This window comes from Eriocheir sinensis, chromosome 20, assembly GCF_024679095.1.
Source record: "Eriocheir sinensis breed Jianghai 21 chromosome 20, ASM2467909v1, whole genome shotgun sequence".
NCBI lineage: Eukaryota > Metazoa > Arthropoda > Malacostraca > Decapoda > Varunidae > Eriocheir > Eriocheir sinensis.
Genome location: NC_066528.1, coordinates 325465 through 339070, shown reverse-complemented (window position 1 = coordinate 339070; position 13606 = coordinate 325465). Strand labels below are relative to the sequence as shown.

At 46.6% G+C, this 13606-nt stretch overlaps 1 protein-coding gene across 1 annotated transcript in view; it reads left to right on the top strand.

Annotated features, from left to right (window-relative positions):
- Window positions 1–13606, top strand: part of LOC127001089 (fat-like cadherin-related tumor suppressor homolog) — a 76142-nt gene that overhangs the window by 26467 nt on the left and 36069 nt on the right. Inside the window, exons 12-20 of the mRNA XM_050865265.1 lie at window positions 37–307; window positions 840–1531; window positions 2266–2415; window positions 3125–3336; window positions 3671–3852; window positions 5108–5131; window positions 7350–7561; window positions 7814–8027; window positions 11435–11629. Of these exons, the coding sequence (XP_050721222.1) occupies window positions 37–307; window positions 840–1531; window positions 2266–2415; window positions 3125–3336; window positions 3671–3852; window positions 5108–5131; window positions 7350–7561; window positions 7814–8027; window positions 11435–11629 (2152 nt within the window). The remainder of the gene's footprint in view (window positions 1–36; window positions 308–839; window positions 1532–2265; window positions 2416–3124; window positions 3337–3670; window positions 3853–5107; window positions 5132–7349; window positions 7562–7813; window positions 8028–11434; window positions 11630–13606) is intronic.

Here is a 13606-nt window from a genome sequence, read left to right as displayed (position 1 = left end):
GTTCTGCCTTGGTGACGCGCCCTAACCCTTTCACAGGCCGGGGTGTCCCGCAACACGTGGCTGGGCGTGACGGTCCTCGACGAGAACGACTGGTGGCCGGAGTGGGTGCGGCTGTCCTACCACGGCAGTGTCCTGCAGACCGCCGGCCGCGGCGCCCCCGTGCTGGCCGCCCACGCCCACGCCCAGGCCAGCCCCAGCCAGCTTACGGTGACCGCCCGGGACCGTGACCAAGGCTACAACGGCAGAGTGACCTACACGATCGTGGAGAAGGACATCACAAAGTTGTTTTCAATCAACCGCCACACAGGTGAACGTTTGGGATTGTTTAAAGGCGCTCTGCTTAGTGAATACAGGCAGACGGGGAGATAAGCGCCTAAATCCCACAATAATCAACGTTCCTCCTGCAGCCAGGAACATTATCACAAATTTTGCTGCCTGCCATGTGCAGTGCTGAGCCACACCCGGGAGGCAGAGGGTTTGCTGACTACACTGATAATTAGTTTTTACTGCTCACCTAAGTTTGCTGACTGAATGGCTCTCCCTTCATCCTGTCCTGCTGCACAGACTTAACTTTTAATTACGTATTCTTTCCTTCTTACTTAAGATTATAAATTATTTTGTCTTTCATCCTCTTCACAGCAAAATTCTAGCAGTGTGTGTGTGTGTGTGTGTGTGTGTGTGTGTGTGTGTGTGTTTTAGACTCACTCTTTTGGAGAGAATATTGACAATTTTTTTTTTATGAGTCTTTTAATCCTTTGCCTCCCTCCTTGAGATGTCTGCTGGCCACCACTCTTGAAGACAAGCAACACTAAGTGTACCTCTTCCTCCACAACCCTCAGGAGCTGTGTGGGTGTCTGGCAGCCTGGACAGAGTGGCCGGCACCACGGTGAGGCTGAGTGTGTGGGCCACGGACGGGGGCAGCCCCCGGCGGGAGTGTGTGGCCCCCGCCCCGGTCTTCATCTCGGTGAGGGAGGTGAAGGCTGCCCCCGTGGCCTTCCCCGAGACCCACTACTCAGCCATCCTCTACCTGCCAACCTACCCCGGCGTGAGGGTGTTCTGCCTGGGCCGGGAGGAGCAGCCACACCAGCACGTGGAAGTGAGCGCCATCACACAGATCTCATATTCCATCGCTGCCGGCGACGACAGAGAAAACTTTGTGTTTGACAACGTTAGCAAGTGTGTCAAGGTCCAGGACCAGTACAGCCTCAAGCCTCACTACAACCTCACCCTCCAGGCCACCGACGGGGCCGCCTCGTCCACGGCCACGGCGGAAATTCTAATTGAAGAAGCGCCGCTGTCCACTCTGGTCTTCACTGAGGACCAGTACTGGGCCAACGTCATCGAGAACTCCACCAAGGAGATGAACGTTGCTGCCCTGGGAGTGAAGGGTCAGCCACTCAACCACCACGTCCACTATTCAATTCTCAACCCAAACAGTAAATTTGAAATCCACCCGACTGCTGGTGTCATCAAGACCACCGGCAAGTCCTTTGACCGGGAGGCTGAGGACCACTACACGCTGGTGGTGGAGGTGAGTCCAGGGCCAGCACAATTATTATGACCTCAGTGTTCTTGTTCTGGACTGTCACTACCAAGACTAATGCATTATAGTATCATCATCTTTTGTTTTCTACTAATCATAAACCTTTACCTGGAAATCAGCAAATGGTATGACTTTTCGGCAATATGGAACCTTAAGTAACGTGAAACTTCTTTGGCTCAGAGGACATTGATCATTCTCTCCATTCATCTCATGCATTTGCCCTCAAACCTCTGTTGTATCTACTTGAATATTCACTTTTATGTTTTGTTGTTCATCCTTCCTGCAATCCTTTGACTCCCAGACCTCTGTTGTATTTACTTGAATATTCACTTTTATGTTACATTATTCATCCTTCCTGCAATCCATTGACTCCCAGACCTCTGTTGCATCTACTTGAATATTCACTTTTATGTTTTGTTATTCATCCTTCCTGCAATCCATTGACTCCCAGATCTCTGTTGCATCTACTTGAATATTCACTTTCATCTTACGTTATTCAACCTTCTTGCAATCCATGACTCCCAGACCTCTGTTGCATCTACTTGAATATTCACTTTTATCTTACGTTATTTAACCTTCTTGCAATCCATGACTCCCAGACCTCTGTTGCATCTATTTGAATGTTCACGTTTGTCCTCCTGCTGTTAATTGACCCCCAGACCTGTGTTGCATCTACTTGTATTCACGCTTGTCTTACTGTTGTTCATCCTCTTGTGGTTCAGGCGCAGGACATCGAGGGCACGGCAAATGTGGCCCATGTGCTGGTCCACGTGGCGGTGATGGACGTGAATGACAACGAGCCGGTGTTCCTCAACCAGCCCTTCCACGCCCTGGTGTCCACTGTGTCCCCGCGCGGCCATGTGGTTACTAAGGTGAGTGCGAGGACCCAAGCTGATAATTTTGTCAGACACATTCTGGACTTAACTTGTGCTCTCCATAAAGAAATAGGATCCCCCATGATCAAGTGGTGAACCTTTGAAGTGGTATGTAAGTGTTGAGTATGAGAGGGTCTTATTAGCTCTGTTAGTCCTATTAGTCCAATTATATCATCACTATACTGTCCAAACCTCTTATGCATGAGTTAACCAGCATCTCCATTCTTTCATCCCTATACTGTCCAAACCCCTTATGCAGGAGTTAACCAGCATCTCCATTCTTTCATCTCTATACTGTCCAAACCCCTTATGCAGGAGTTAACCAGCATCTCCATTCTTTCATCCCTATACTGTCCAAACCCCTTATGCAAGAGTAAACCAGCATCTCCATTCTTTCATCCCTATACTGTCCAAACCCCTTATGCAAGAGTTAACCAGCATCTCCATTCTTTCATTCCTTTCACTGGTAAACTCTGGAGCAGTCTTCCTTCGTCTGTATTTCCTCCTGCCTATGACTTGACCTCTTTCAAGAAGAGTGTATCAAGACACCTCTCCATTCGAACTTGATCTCTCTTTTGGCCAAACTTTACTTTTCGCTTTGTGGGAGCAGCGATTAGTGGGCTTTTTTTCTACGCTTTCTTTTGTTGCCCTTGAGCTGTTTCTTCTGCTGTAAAAAAAAAAAAGGCCCTTTCCCTTGTTTTTCCAGGTCCAGGCAATAGACGCTGACTCAGGAGAGTTTGGGAGTGTCCGCTACGAGCTGGTGCGAGGCAGCGGTGAGCTCTTCGCTGTGAATAAAAAGTCAGGTGAAATCTCCCTGAAGCAGACGCTCCTGGCAGCCGACAAGACCTACAGCCTCACCGTTGCTGCCTACGACGGGGGGAAGCCTCCCCTCAGCTCACAGGCTCACGTCCTCATAAGGTGAGTCACACAGCCATGCCTTGGGCCAGGCCTATTAGCCTCAAGGTTGTTCTTGTGTTGAAGATATTAACCCAGTAGCTGTGGGGATCATGTTTCTTAAGGACCCTCTAAGCGAATTAATGGGAAAAAAATCATCACTCACACAAATCATTATATAGTAGATATCAATGCATTTGTGATCAGTTTATGCATCCTCTATTTTGGGGGTTTATGTCAAGGCAAAAATATGACCTGTCGTTGGTACGTGGTAAAGCCACAAATTTGGCCCATCACTGCTACCACAAATTTGGCCCATCACTGCTACCGGGTTAACCTGCCCATCTCGCATCCCCAGGGTGGTGTCCTCTGAAGGGCCAATGTTCACCGCCGCACGGTATGAGGCAGCCGTGCCGGAGAACGCCGCCGAGGGCACGCCTGTTGTGAGGGTGGAGGCCGCCAGCCCTTCCGGGGAGCCCATCATGTACACCATCGTGGCCGGGAACATTGAGGAGCTGTTTGGCCTCGACTATTCCACAGGTAAGGGAACCATAGCAGGCAGGCAGCAGCAAGGCCTTTAGTGGCAGTGTTAGTATTAATGTACCAGTATCAGCGATGACACATGCTTTGTTGGTCTTAGACTCACACTACCTCTAAAATCTTACTAACACATGAGCTGCCTCACTCCTGTTGACCTTCAGAGGAGTGTAGGTAAGGTGAGAGGCAGAGAGAGACCTGGTGTGTCAGATGTCCAGAGTGAGGACTGACAGACACTTGCTAACTCTTATAAATCATTGTTGTTCCACCATACCCTGGAGCAAGTCATTGTGATTGACCTTAACATGAGTTGTATTGAGTTGTGCAACCAGTAACATTAGTTTTCCAGCTGCTAATAATTGTGCACTTGCAAAATTGTGTGCTGCTGACAGAAGCTTTCCTCCTCCTCCTCCTCCTCCTCCTCCTCTTCTTCCTTACCCATGGGGAAGGGACACACTTGTTTGCTAGGCTTTTTTTATTTTTTCAATCTTGTTTGTATATTTATTTTTATGTGGGGACAATATTACTGCCACATATTCCAACATAGCAGGGACCAGCATCATGTGCCTCAGGAAATCTTTCATCTACTCTGCTAGGCTCCCTTTCAGTCTTTCTATATGCTCCAGCTTTCATATTAGTCTTGTGTGGTGCTATGTCTAATGCTTTATTGAGATCTATGTTCACACAATCAAGCCAAATGCCTCTCCTGTAATATGTCTATCACCCTTGCCTCTACTCTGCTATGCTCCCTTTCAGTCCTTCTATATGCTCCAGTTTTCATATTAGTCTTGTGTGGTACTTTGCCTAATGATTTATCGAGATCTAAGTTCACACAATCAAGCCAAATGCCTCTCTTGTAACATGTCCATCACCCTTGCATATACACAACTAGGCTCCCTTTCAGTCCTTCTATATGCTCCAGCTTTCATATTAGTCTTGTGTGGTACTGTGTCTAATGCTTTATCCAGGTTCACACAATCTAGCCGAATGCCTCTCTCCTGTAACATGTCCATTACCCTTGCATCTACTATACTAAGCTCCCTTTCAGTCCTTCTATATGCTTCAGCTTTCATATTAGTCTTGTGTGGTACTGTGTCTAATGCTTTATCAAGGCCTAAGTTCACACAGTCTAGCCAAATGGCTCTCTCCTCTAACATGTCAATCACCCTTACTCATAACATCATAAAACATGTTGTATTTCTTTGTGATCCCTGAAGCTCCCTACTTTGCTTCATGAAGGGTTTGTCTGCTTTCCCAGGTGGCAATGCAGTGGATCTTGAATGTAAGTATTTGTATCCATCTTCCCCTTTTGTCCAACCTGTTCAGTGTAAATATTTATGATGAAGCCTTCCTCCCAGGCACTGTTACAGCCCTAAGTGGTGTGCCGGGCCTGGGGACGGAGCACAGGTCGATGTTTAAAGGGCTGGATGGGTTTAATTTCCCTCTGTATATTATTTTCAGACATTACTGCACGAGAAGCCTTAAAAAGCATGACCGTTAATTTCTGGGGTACAGGTAACTCTCGATTTACGCGAGTATTGCGTCCTTGAAGAGGTCGCGTAAATCAAAAACAATGTAAATCAAACAAGAGGTAAGTTTCTCTCGAAAAATAAATATTCACTTCATTCAGAGAGAGAGAGAGAGAGAGAAAGAGAGAATATCCATATCACCGAGATATCCACTCAGGCACTCAGTCTCATCCTCACTCGTGTGAGGAAGAAATGAGGGACACCATGAGCGAGTGGCTAGTATTGGTAACGGTACCAAGTAGTCTGGTACCGGTACCGTACCATATAGCTGGTACCGTTAGTACCGGTATTGATACCAGTACCTGCCCACCTCTATTGTTGAGTAGCATGGCAGCGTGGGTACTGTATTGTTGTTCAAGTGGCGCGCGGGAAGAACTGAGCTCAGCTGTGTAGGCATACCAGCATGCAGTCCAGTTGCATGAGACATATGGTGGCCACTCCATAATATATCGCGTATAAGTGGGAAAAACGTGTAAATTAAACATTTATTTGGATTTCGGACTCTGCGTTATTTAAAAAACGCATAAACCAAACTCGTGTAAATCGAGAGTTACCTGTAGTAGTTAAACGCTAATATGTGGATAATTTAAATAACGGAATAAATTGTCAGCAGTATGTAGGAGGAAAATTTAATAATAACCAAATGAGAGAGAGAGAGAGAGAGAGAGAGAGAGAGAGAGAGAGAGAGAGAGAGAGAGAGAGAGAGAGAGAGATCCCTCTCCTGCTACACATTTTTGCTTCATCATTGTCTTGTAGTATGAGTGAACATGACTTGCTTAGATGCAGTGTGTCCTAAACCTGCCTGGTCATGTTCTTAGTTGATGTGTTCCTGTCATGAAGTACAAACCATTGCAATCAGAACTTTATATGCTTCCCTGCCTGTGTCTAGGGCATCCACACCCTTGGTTGACACACTCAGCATTTCACCTCCTCCCACCCACCCTGCTTTCCTTTGTTTCGTTTTGTTTTTCATATAACGAGATGCAAAAATTATAATTTGCGACCCCTCCATGTAACGTCTCCTGCCACCCCCTGCCTTGATGATGGCCTTGCAACACATGACCATATATGTGTGTGTGTGTGTGTGTGTGTGTGTGTTTGTGTGTGTATACAGGGGATGCTCGGCTTACAACATCCTCAACCCACGACGTTTAGAGGTTGGAAGGTAACCCCCATAAATTATTAAAAATCCTTGTTTCAAGTTACGACACTTGTGTTGTAATTATGAACTTCACGCATGAACTAGTTTACGACTGTGGCATAAGAATATGTCGTCACACGACGCTTGACCAAGGAAGAAGGCAAGCTTCTTATATATAATCATTACTATGTGCAATTGGGATCTCTATAAAGAATCTCTGGTCTTTATATTAAAAAATCCGCCATGCCTCAGGAGGCCGGCCTTCGCCCTGGCCGTGGCTGGGGTACAACACACTGCCAGGGGTAATGCCTCCAGCGGGGATTTGGTTTCAGACTAAAACTTAACTCTAAGAATTAAGACACATACAAGTTTCCTTGGGTGTTTGCAGAGACTCCTAAATATTACTTTGTATAACATTTAGTGTCATTCATACATTACTCAACCACTAACACACTGACATGACACTAAATGAATGTCTTTGTCAGCTTTGTTGATCATAAGTACATGAAGTGGCTGCTGCCTTCTGTTCCTATGTCTGCCTTGGCTACTTAGCACCAGAAAAACATTTACAGAGACATTTCTGATGATATTCATAAGATGTGTGTGTGTTTGTGTGTTTGTTTGTATGTGTTTGTTTTTGCATCATACATAATCCCTGCCAACACATTTTTTTTTAATTTTTCCGTCCCTGCACCTGCCTGAACCTTCTGATAGAGAACAGTTTTTATCTGGTGTTGCTGCAGTGTTGAGTCTGAGTATGTTGGCCTTGGCAGCACTGCTTCCCTCACTGGTCTCAGCTCACAAAGGTAATGGTGTCCCCCTGTGTCCAGGCGTTGTCCAGACCACTGCCCTGCTGGACTACGAGTCCTCCACCAGCCACAACCTGACGGTGCGGGCGCGGGATCCCTTCACTGGCGGCCACACGGACACCCACGTCACCGTCACGGTCACGGACGTCAATGACAACCCTCCGGAGTTTAGCCGCTCTGTCTTCAAGGGGGACGTGTCGGAGGCTGCAGCGCCGGGCCACGTGGTGCTGCAGGTGAATTACTTCATCAAATATAGATTTTTCCGCTTCCTTTAAAATTATTACATAGTACTTTTAATATGAAAATTTGCCCATTAACTCTATTAACTCCTTATAGATCTTGATTCCCATATTCACTAACTGATAGCATTTCATTGCCAATCAATAAAAAATTGATCATATGCATAAGTTTGATAAGCCCATCATAAAATCAAAAGTCTGAATTCTTTTTGTACTGTAGACACCTTCGCCCTCTGCCTTGTACAGGTTTCAGCAAGTGACATGGACACTGGCCCGGGTGGTTCAGTGCGCTACTCGTGTCTCAGGGAGTGCGACAGCTTTGAGGTTCGTGCCCTGGATGGTGCCGTCATACTCACCAAGGAGCTGGACGCTGAGACTGAGGCTCAACACGTGCTGACTGTGCTGGCAACAGACTCAGGAATACCTCAGCTCTCCTCCACCGCCACAGTGGTCATTGATGGTAAGTTACGTGTAGATGGTAAATATTTGTATAGCAAGACTATTAATTGTGCCAAAGGTGAGTTGTATGCATGAAGTTTTCAGATGCACCAGGTAGTGAATTTTATGGCTGACAAAGGAGGTATGTTCCCACACAAGCTGGTTTTTAGCCCCTTTACTGTGGATTTCCTACCAGAAGACATCACCAAGCTACAGGAATGGGACAAAAAGTGGCTGCTGGAATTCACTGAAGAAAAATGTAAAGTCCAGCATACCAATACCACATGGGAAACACTCCACTATCCACCACAGAGGCAGAGAATGACCTGGGAGTATATGTTACCAGGCTACCAGTGAAGGGATATCCAGCATACCAATACCACATGGGAAACACTCCACTATCCACCACAGAGGCAGAGAAAGACCTGGGAGTATATGTTACCAGGCTACCAGTGAAGGGATATCCAGCATACCAATACCACATGGGAAACACTCCACTATCCACCACAGAGGCAGAGAAAGACCTGGGACTATATGGTACCAGGCTTCCAGTGAAGGCAAAATCCATGCCAATTGCAGTGGACAGGCTAGAGTGGGTTCTCAACCATGGAATGCATCAGACAGTAAATTAAGTAATAGAGAAAACATAGGAATATGGAAACCCACTTTTATTATTTTTATTATAATTACTTGATTAATATCCTGTCAACCCAGGGCAGGACACATGTAGGAGAGAGGAGAACAGTTGGACTAAAGTAACAACAGCATACCAAGGGTCATATTCTTAACCGGTCCGTCGTGATTGGCATGGATTTGGCCTTCACTGGTATCCTGGTTACGTATACTCCCAGGGCTTTCTCTGCCTCTGTGGTGGATAGTGGAATGCTTTCCATGTGGTATTGGTGTGCTGGATATCCCCTCCCAAGGTGCAGGTGTTTACATTTTTCTTCATTGAATTGTAGCAGCCACTTTTTGTTCCATTCCTGTAGGTTGATGATGTCTTCTCGTAGGAAATCCACATCCAAGGGGTTAAACATTTTAGCACCCAAGCACTGATACTTGACAAGGCCTTCATAGGTGTTTGGGGCATTTCCAGGGGTTGTTTTATGGTAGTTTGCCACTGGGTCAGAGGGGGTTTAAGCGGGAGGAGGGCTGCGCGGCCAACCTGCTACTGGTTAGCCGCACCCTCGAGGCTGCAAAGAGTGCCGCCCGCTCCCTCTACATGGTCTTTGTGGATTTCCAGAAGGCCTTCAACTCAGTGGGCCACCCCGCCATAGTCGATGCCACTAGGCGGTGGGGACTAGGGCAGCAGTTTGGCACCTACATCAGCAACGTGTATGCCAAGGCATCTACGCGCCTGGACACAAACACCAGGGTGGACATCGGAAGAGGTGTTATGCAGGGCGACCCTTGTCGCCCATGCTGTTTAACCTCACGTTGGATCAGGCCCTGTCTGCCTTGCCCCGGACTGTCGGCGTAGAGCTGGGTGGCCGAGCCCACGGCTACCTGGCTTTTGCGGACGACGTGGTGTTACTGGCCTCCACCAGGATAGGCTTAGAGGCAAGCCTGCGCACACTAATATCTGCCGCGGCTGCCTTGGGGCTCGAGGTGGGGCCATCCAAGTGCGCCTCCGTGGGGCTAATGGCAGATGGGAAAAATAAGACCTGGTTCATTGACAGAGAGAGGCTCCAAGCAGGGGGTAATGTGATCAGGTCTCTGGGTCTGGGTGACTGTTACAAGTACCTGGGCTCAAGGGTGGGCGCCACATGAGCGAGTGGTCCATCCCACCTGTTAGACCTGCACATGGAGAAGCTGGGGCGGTTACAACGAGCCCCAGCCAAGCCCCAACAGAAGCTTTGGGGCCTCACCAGCATTCTCTTACCCCAGATGTACCCTCTGGTACACTCAAGGGCCAATAAGGGAATTTTAAAAAGGGTGGATGTGGAGACTCGGAGGTTTGTCCGAGTCGCCCTCCATCTGCCGCGGGATACCCCTCTGGGGTATTTTCACCCGGCCGGTGTGGATGGCGGACTTGGAGTGCTGGCTCTTGAGTCTCACATCCCCCGATTAAAATCGGACCTTCTGGCCCGCCTCAGGCAGTCTCACGACCCTGCAGTAAGAGCTGTGGCAGAAGGCACAAGTCTGGCAGATGACGCCTCCACTCCATCTAGGAGGAAGAGGGAAGAGAGAGGGTGCTGGTCGGAGAACCTCTATGGTTCTGTTGACAGATGGGGGCTGAGAGGAGCCAACTTAACACCAGTCTCCGCAGCCTTCCTGGATGGGTCTGCCCTGATGAAGGACGGGATATTTTTTAAGGCGGTGAGGCTCCGTGGAGCCCTGTTGCCAACGAAGTCCCGCTCGGCTAGGGGCAGGCTAGAGCCTGCCGTCATGTGTGACCTCTGTTACGGCCGAAGGGTTGAGTCCCTTGGACACGTCTTACAGCAGTGTCTGGCCGTGGCAGGGGTCAGAACTCTGCGCCATAATACCATCTAAAGATGGCGCCATCCAGGCCCTCCAGCATGCCAGGTACCAGGTGCTGAAAGAGCATCCTATCCCAACACCAGCATGACTGAGGTACCCGGACATAATATACTAGAGGGAGAACCGCTCGTGGGTGATTGACGTGCAGGTTGTGTCAGACAGTGCCGCCGCGGACCTGCATGTGGCTCACGAGCGGAAAGTGACCTATTATAACGTGGCAGCTGTGAAGGGCGCTGTAGAAAGAGTGTCTGGTACACCCCCCGTCATCAGTTTGCTCATGCTGTCGTGGCAGGGGGTGGTGGCTCCAGCGTTATCCAACACATGGTTGGCACTGGGCCTCCCCAAAGCCGCACTGAAGCTTGCGGTGGACAAGGCCCTGGAAGGTGGGGTCCGGATTTATCAGACGTATAGACGAACGGCAGGGGCACCCATTGCAAGGGGTGAACCATGATGTGGGGTCGCGACCCAGAGCAGAACACCTAAGCAAAATGTGAAGGTTAAGATCAGTGAAGTGAAGTGTTGGGCTAAGATCTGTATTGGGATGAGTTGTGCTGTTAGGTGTTCACTGAACCGCTAATAATGGTGCCTGGGCCGCCCAGGCTGTCCTGCCTCGTGTGTGTGATGGTGGTGGAGAATGTATGTAATTGTTGTTTGTTCATTGTTTGTTGCTAATTAATGTTGTGGCTGGTTAAAATAAAATGGAAAGGTAAGGAATGGATGGGGGTGGCTTTTACTATAGGGGGGGGGCTATGGCCCCCCCTATTTTAAATCAGGTGGCCATATTAGTAGTTTGACCCTTCTTCTGTACCTTGAACCTGAAAAAACACTCGTAGGTACTTAACTAAGCTCAATTTTGGCCCTTGGAAATAGTTAGAGTGATGGAAGCTGACATATTGACCCTATAACTATGTTCTGTTAAGCCTGGCCAGACCTTCTTTTTCCCTACAGTTGTGGACTTCAATGACAACCCTCCAGCGTGGCGGCAGGACAGCTACTCCTGCCGCGTATCGTCCGAGGCCCAGCCCGGCCATGTGGTCACCTCAGTATCCGCCACAGACCCCGACGCTGGTCAGGTCACACCACTCAGCTATGCCATTCACTCTGGAGACCGAGGCGCCATCTTCAAAATGGATCAGCTGACTGGTAAGGTTCCTGTACAAGTGTGGATGACTCTAGACTTAAGCAAGGTTGAAGTTTGGGGAAAAAATGTAGTGTACAGTAAATGATTTGTTATTATAGACATTTTCAGGGATAAATAGATCAGCTGACTGATAAGGTTCATGTACAAGTGTGGATGACTCTAGACTTAAGCAAGGGTGAAGTTTGGGGAAAAATGTAGTGTAAAGTTAATCATTTTTTATTATAGATGTTTTCAGGGATAAATGGATCAGCTGACTGGTGAGGTTCATGTACAAGTATGGATGACTAGACTTAAGCAAGGGTGAAGTTTGAAGGAAAAATGTAGTGCACAGTAAATCATTTCTTATTATAGACATTTTCAGGGATAAATGGATCAGCTGACTGGTGAGGTTCATGTACAAGTGTGGGTGACTCTAGACTTAAGCAAGGGTGAAGTTGAAGGAAAAATGTAGTGTAAAGTTAATCATTTTTTATTATAGACATTTTCAGAGATAAATGGACCAGCTGACTGGTGAGGTTCATGTACAAGTGTGGGTGACTCTAGACTTAAGCAAGGGTGAAGTTGGGGGAAAAATGTAGTGTAAAGTTAATCATTTTTTATTATAGATGTTTTCAGGGATAAATGGATCAGCTGACTGGTGTGGTTCATGTACAAGTGTGGGTGACTCTAGACTTAGCAAGGGTGAAGTTTGAAGGAAAAATAGAGTGTACAGTAAATCATTTCTTATTATAGACGTTTTCAGGGATAAATGGATCAGCTGACTGGTGAGATTCATGTACAAGTGTGGATGACTCCAGACTTAAGCAAGGGTGAAGTTTGAAGGAAAAATGTAGTGTAAAGTTAATCATTTCTTATTATAGATGTTTTCAGGGATAAATGGATCAGCTGACTGGTGAGGTTCATGTACAAGTATGGATGACTAGACTTAAGCAAGGTTGAAGTTTGAAGGAAAAATGGAGTGTAAAGTTAATCATTTCTTATTATAGACATTTTGAGGGATACATCTTGAATTCTGAACCAACTATTTGATGTCATTTATGAAAGAAAAGTTGTTTGTTTGGACCTATTGTGATCAGAATGATGCAGAAAGAGGAGATGGATTTTTTAATTGTATTATTTATGGATTTATTTATTTTTAACAACCAAGGAAACTAATCAAGGGCAAAAAAAAGTAATAAAAAGAAGCATGGAGGAGGTGCCAAAAGGGAGGTCAACTGAGGTTTTGAGAACACTGATTTTTTTAACTTAAACTGAAAGATGATTTTTTTTTTAATAACCAAGGAAACAGGTCAAGGCAAAGAAAGAAAAGCAATACAAAGAAGCATAGAGGAGTCACAAGAAAAGGGAGGTCAATCGAAGTTTTGAAAACATGATGAATTTTAAATTGAATTGAAAGATGATTTTTTTTTAATAACCAAGGAAATAGTTCAAGGGCAAAAAAAGAAAAGCAATAAAAAGAAGCATAGAGGAGGCACAAGAAAAGGGAGGTCAATCGAGGTTTTGAGAACATTGATGAATTTTAAGTTGAATTGAAAGGTGATTTTTTTTTCTAACAACCAAGGAAACAGGTTAAGGGCAAAAAGCAATAAAAAGAAACTTGGGCTAATCACACTGACGTGATATTCTTGATGTATAAATAAAAACCCACACTGGCAGACGATAGTTATATTTTTAACCAGTTTCAATTGGACACTGCCACCATCTTCAGTGGTGTAAAGGAAAAGTAGAAGTAGATGCAATGTTTTACAATTCTCCTCATATACAAAACAGAACGAATAAATATGGGAGGGGCAGGACAGAGAGGGATGGGTAAGTCCGTCAGGTCCAGGGGGGGGGAGTAAGGTCACCACCCCACCCAAATGCTGCGACTGACAGATGGGGGAAAAAAGGAGTGGGAAGAGTAGAAGTAGTTATAGGGATTAGCAAAATAATCTTTTTGGCAAACAGGAACAGGTAAATACGGGAGGGGCAGGACAGGG